At 53.1% G+C, this 5,583-nt stretch overlaps 1 protein-coding gene across 3 annotated transcripts; it reads left to right on the top strand.

The window, feature by feature from the left end:
• The first annotated feature begins 1,316 nt into the window (after positions 1-1,316).
• On the top strand, positions 1,317-5,407 carry CDC20 (cell division cycle 20). 3 transcript variants are annotated; one of them, XM_014796464.1, is made up of 11 exons: positions 1,396-1,461; positions 1,587-1,815; positions 1,933-2,081; positions 2,165-2,261; positions 2,438-2,566; positions 2,663-2,859; positions 2,974-3,068; positions 3,218-3,446; positions 3,610-3,735; positions 4,653-4,770; positions 5,162-5,407. In XM_014796464.1, exons 2-11 carry the CDS (start codon positions 1,635-1,637, stop codon positions 5,338-5,340), a joined length of 1,500 nt encoding a protein of 499 aa, XP_014651950.1. In that variant the 5' UTR covers positions 1,396-1,461; positions 1,587-1,634; the 3' UTR covers positions 5,341-5,407. The 3 variants fall into 3 exon arrangements, with proteins under 3 accessions (XP_004442022.2, XP_014651950.1, XP_087302240.1); XM_087446114.1 differs by lacking the exon at positions 1,396-1,461 and adding an exon at positions 1,472-1,486; XM_004441965.3 differs by having other exon boundaries at positions 1,317-1,815.
• Positions 5,408-5,583: the final 176 nt, after the last annotated feature.

Raw genomic sequence — 5,583 nt, 5'->3', positions numbered from 1 at the left:
CTTTTCTCTATTCTCTGGGGTTCAGGATTCCCTATTTCCAAACCCAGCACATCCAACTCCTTGCTTTTCAAGGTAATTGAAAACAGAGAACATGAATGCTTCAAAGTCAAAGGTAATAACAATATTAATTTTGGGCTAAGAGCCCCAGATTTTTCTCTGTCATCATCAGGGTCAATGTTAGGCTAATGATTGAAAACGTGATTTTTCCAGGCTCTCCCTGGGGCAGGATAGCACGTGGTTAGGATGGCAGGGGTTGGTCAGATGGTTTTGCTCCACTACATATTATTATTGGCTGTGTGGCTTTGGGCAAGTTTCTAACTTCTTTCTGACCCAGTTTCTTTTTCTGTAAAACGGGGATAGAGTATCTGCCTTATGGGATTAAGGATTAAACTCAATAATGTATGTAAACTGTTTAAACACAGTAGTCAGCAGATGGCCAGGAAATGATATCCATTATTACTTTTATTATCGTTGCCTCACCGCTAAGCATATTCACACAATTCATTCATTATTAGAGCATTGTTTTGAACAGGAGTCAGACCTGAATTCCTACCAGCTAGGGTGACCTCGGGCAAATCCCTTTTCTGGGCCTGTTTCTTTATCTGTAAAACATGGGTATGTTGCCGAGGTGGGGAGGGTGCACCACACAGATTAGACTAGCGGGTCTCTAAAATTCCTGACATCTCTAAAGCTCCATGGGGTCAAGCCACAGTGTCTCTCAGAGAGCAGTCCAATCCCAGCTTCCAGATGGACAGGTCTGAATCCTGATCCTTTTTTTTTTTGACCATAAGGGATCCCTCCCCGCTTCAGCCTCGTTTTCCCTATTTGTAAAAAAGCAACAAACAAAACAATTTTAAAAAAGCAAACAGAGGTGCTACTTCCTTCCTAGCAGTGCTCCTACAGGTACCGAGCAAACAGCGGATGCACTCGGGCCTCCTTTCTGCTCCTAAGCTTCTCAACTCCTTCCTCCCACCACCCCTGCCCGCCTGCCGCCTGCCCGCTGCCTCCCCCTTCTCTGAGCAGTTCAAGTGCTTTAGGTCACCCCTCCGAGGTCTGTCCTTCTGTAGCTGAGAACGAGCCACAAGCAGGCTTTAAGTGTGAAGGGTGGGTGAAGGGAAGCTGAAGAATGAATGGAAGCTACTCCGGAACGCAGAGGCAGCGCAGGCCTCGCCCCGTGACCCGCCCGGCTCCGCCCCTCTCTCTTTCAAGTCCTGATTCTCTGCGACCGGTCTTACGTCTGTCTCTCACCCTTCAAATCACGCTCCGCGACTGGACTCTCGTGAGATCTGTGACTTGCCCCGGAAGACCCGCCCCCTGTGCCGTAGAGACCAATGGGCGAGGGCGACGGTTGCGACGGTTGCGTTTTGAAGCAGCCAATGAGCGCTCGGAGCGGGGAGTTTAAGAAGCATAGGCCGGCACTGCCAGGGCCGGTTCGGGATTGGAACCTGCTCCGAGCCGACGGTGAGGGCAGCTGGGCCGACGCGAGGTGGGGCGGCTGGGGGTGCCGGGCCGGGAGGGGCTGCGGCCGGGGTGGTCCTGACTGCGTGGCCGGCGGTCCCAGAGCACGGTCGCCTCTCCCCCTCCAGGGCTCGGCAGGCACTCGCTCCGGGGTCCCCTCCCCTCCAGACGCCCCCATGGCTCAGTTCGTGTTCGAGAGCGACCTGCACTCGCTGCTGCAGCTGGACGCACCCATCCCCAATGCACCCCCTGCGCGCTGGCAGCGCAAAGCCAAGGAGGCCGCGGGGCCGGCCCCCTCGCCCATGCGGGCCGCCAACCGGTCCCACAGCGCCGGCAGGACCCCGGGCCGAACTCCTGGTCAGCGGGGTGCGGGGCACACGGGGAGGGAGAGCGGGACGGATGAGAACAGGCTTCATGCCTCCTCCCCCGGGAGCCTAGTCAGACTGTCTGTCTGGCTGCCCTCTCTTGCCCCAGGCAAATCCAGCTCCAAGGTTCAGACCACTCCCAGCAAACCTGGCGGCGACCGCTATATCCCCCATCGCAGTGCTTCCCAGATGGAGGTGGCCAGCTTCCTCCTGAGCAAGGAGAACCAGCCGGAAAACAATCAGACGCCCACCAAGAAGGTATGTACCCTAGAGGCCTACCCCTGCCCATCTGTGTACTTGGGATAATGCCGTCCTGCCTCACCACCACCCTTATGTGCCAGGAACATCAGAAAGCCTGGGCTTTGAATCTGAACGGTTTTGATGTGGAGGAAGCCAAGATCCTTCGGCTCAGTGGGAAACCACAGAACGCTCCAGAGGGTGAGGCCCGAAGTTCTTGGTTTTTGGAGGTGTCAGTCCACCCCTAGGGTTGAGGGGAGATGCCTGTCTACTCTTCCCACCTATGGCTGGGGGATGGGGGGGTGCTTATCTGGCTTTCCAGGCTAGGGATGGGGAGGTGTCAATTCTCTGCGTCTAGAGCCACTGGGTTGCCACAGGTTACCAGAACAGACTAAAAGTACTCTATAGCCAGAAGGCCACGCCTGGCTCCAGCCGGAAGACCTGCCGTTACATTCCTTCCCTGCCAGACCGCATCTTGGATGCCCCTGAAATCCGCAATGACTACTGTAAGTGCAGCCTTCTCCTTGCCAATGGATGGAGAAGGAGGGCCCGGGGACCAGGCAAACAAGGAAGCTGATGCTCTTCCCTTACCCCTCTGGCAGACCTGAACCTTGTGGATTGGAGCTCTGGGAATGTACTGGCTGTGGCACTGGACAACAGTGTGTACCTGTGGAATGCCAGCTCTGGTGACATCCTGCAGCTGCTGCAAATGGAGCAGCCTGGGGACTATGTGTCTTCTGTGGCCTGGATCAAAGAAGGCAACTACCTGGCCGTGGGCACCAGCAATGCTGAGGTGCAGGTGAGACTGTCCCAGTGCTGCAGCTCTATCGTCCCCCAGACTCAGGGGGCTTGCCCAGCAGGAGGATGTTAATGCCAAGTCCCAATCTCTGATCCAAGTGGTCTCTCTCTATAGCTTTGGGATGTGCAACAGCAGAAACGGCTTCGAAACATGACCAGTCACTCTGCGCGAGTGGGCTCCCTATGTTGGAATAGCTATATCCTGTCCAGGTCAGTGGTTTGTGCTACTCTGTGACAAGATCAGTCTATGATTTTAACCCACTCTCCCCTTACTGTATACCTCTGAAGTGAAGCAGCTCTGGTCTGCTGACGGTGTTTGGTGCTGCCACAGAACCTGATTCCCTTCTTCCCTCCCCCAGTGGCTCACGCTCTGGCCACATCCACCACCATGATGTTCGGGTAGCAGAACACCATGTGGCCACACTGAGTGGCCACAGCCAGGAAGTGTGTGGGCTGTGCTGGGCCCCAGATGGACGACATTTGGCCAGTGGTGGCAACGATAACTTGGTCAATGTGTGGCCTAGTGCTCCTGGAGAGGGTGGCTGGGTTCCCCTGCAAACATTCACCCAGCATCAAGGGGCTGTCAAGGTGAGAGTGGGGCTGAGCTAGGGCCTCTGCAGACCCTCGCCCAGAACCTGGGGTCTATGAAGGGGAGCTGGCATGGTGGGATCGGACTGGGTTGATCTGTGACCCCTATAACTCCTTGTCTAGGTCTAGTAGTACCTCCTGACCCCACCTTTATCCCACCTAGGCTGTAGCTTGGTGTCCCTGGCAGTCCAATGTCCTGGCAACTGGAGGGGGCACCAGTGATCGACACATTCGCATCTGGAACGTCTGCTCTGGGGCCTGTTTGAGTGCTGTGGATGCCCATTCTCAGGTAGTCTTTTACCTATTCCAGCCTCTCACTCCCAGATGTGTTCTTACTCTATATAGTCTTCCTGGGCAACCATGCCTCCTCCAATGGCGTAGCCAATGCTATACCCTGATGACTTCTAAACTTCTAACTCAGGTCTCACTCATGAGCTCTAGACCCCTACTTCCAAGTCTGGTTTATCTCCAACCTCATGTCTTGTAAGTGGCACCGCCCTAATATGTCCCAAATTAAACTTGTCACTTTCCCTCGTCTCCCTGAAATGTGTCCCTCTTCCCCCTCCTCTTAACATTGTTGGAGAGAGAAATCTGAAAAAACTCCTAGAATCTTTCATCCTCCTCACCTAGTCACCAAGATATACCAGTTTTACCTCAGAATATCATTCACATGTGTCCCCTCCCCTCAGCCTCATCCTTCTTTCCAGTGGAGGCCCACTGCACTGGTCTCTCAGCATTCTTTTCTTATCTCCTCCAGTCTGTCGTCTACACTGTGGTCTGTTACTGCCCTCCTTCAACCCTGCAATGGCTCCCCATCACCTACAGCATTTAACCCAAATCCATTAGAGTGATATTTAAGGCCCTTGCTGGTGGGTCTTCCTGCAACCACTCCAGCTTCCTCTCCTTCCACTCCCCGATATGGCAGCCTTCATCCTAGACTTGGGCTCTGGAGCCAGAATTCAAATTTGGGCTCTGTCATCTACTAACTTAACTTGCATGTGATCTTGGGCAACTTACTGAACTTCCCTCTGCTTGATTCATCTGTAAAGTGGATACGATTGTAACTCTCAAAGGCTTTTATAAGGACTAGGATCATTCAAGTCGGAGTACATAGCACCTGGCAGGGTGCCTAACACTGTAATGGCCTCAGTTCTGATTTGAGTAGTGTTGGCTCTATGTGATGCCTACACCATCCCCTCTCTACAGGTGTGCTCCATCCTCTGGTCTCCCCACTACAAGGAGCTCATCTCAGGCCATGGCTTTGCCCAGAACCAGCTGGTTATTTGGAAGTACCCAACCATGGCCAAGGTGGCTGAGCTCAAAGGTAGGTGCTAAGTGACAGAAGCCAGACACAAAAAGCCATATATTGTATGACTGTTTATATGAAATGTCCAGAAGAGGCAAATGCAGAGAGGGAAAGCAGATTAATGAGTGCCAAGGGCTGGGAGGAGAGGGTAATGAGGAGTGACTTTCTTTATGGAGTGATGAAAATGTTCTGGAATTATTGTTGTGATGATTGTACAACTTTGGCAGCATACTAAAAACCAATGAATTGTCTACTTTAAAAGGATGAATTTTATGGTATATGAATTATTATCTCAATAAAGCTGTTATAAAAACAAAAAAAAAGGTAGGTGGCCCTCGTAAATGGAAGGCTGTAGATGTGTCTACTATTCATATGTACCTCTCTCACTTTTTCCGTCCTCATGCCCCAGGTCACACAGCTCGGGTCCTGAGTCTGACCATGAGCCCAGATGGGGTCACAGTGGCATCGGCAGCAGCAGATGAGACCCTGCGGCTATGGCGCTGCTTTGAGTTGGACCCCGCGCGGCGGCGGGAGCGGGAGAAGGCCAGTGCAGCCAAAAGCAGCCTCATCCACCAAGGCATCCGCTGAGGACCAGCTTAGCACCTGTTTTTTGTTTTTGTTTTTTATTTTTCTAATAAAGTCATGTCTCCCTCTCTGCTCCTTGCATGACCTCAATCCCAGCAGCCTTCCCAGGGGCTCCTCCCTGCTGTGATCAGAGAGCTAGAAATGTCCATCCTGTGGGAGCCTCAATCACCCCTCCCATTTGTAGACAGGGCTAGCAGGCCTTGTACCCCACCTCCTCCATTCACACACGAACACACAGAGCCGTGG

The sequence above is a fragment of the Ceratotherium simum genome, chromosome 22, assembly GCF_057802395.1.
Source record: "Ceratotherium simum simum isolate JZ-2026a chromosome 22, ASM5780239v1, whole genome shotgun sequence".
NCBI lineage: Eukaryota > Metazoa > Chordata > Mammalia > Perissodactyla > Rhinocerotidae > Ceratotherium > Ceratotherium simum.
This window is presented reverse-complemented; position numbering and strand designations above follow the sequence as displayed.

Bases quoted from the DNA above. Each gene is read 5' to 3' on its own strand.
- CDC20 (XM_004441965.3), top strand. From the start codon at position 1,332: ATGGGCGAGGGCGACGGTTGCGACGGTTGCGTTTTGAAGCAGCCAATG. The intron at 2,262-2,437 runs GTGAGGCCCGAA...GGGTTGCCACAG, and splicing joins ACCACAGAACGCTCCAGAGG to GTTACCAGAACAGACTAAAA. The intron at 3,069-3,217 runs GTCAGTGGTTTG...TCCCTCCCCCAG, and splicing joins AATAGCTATATCCTGTCCAG to TGGCTCACGCTCTGGCCACA.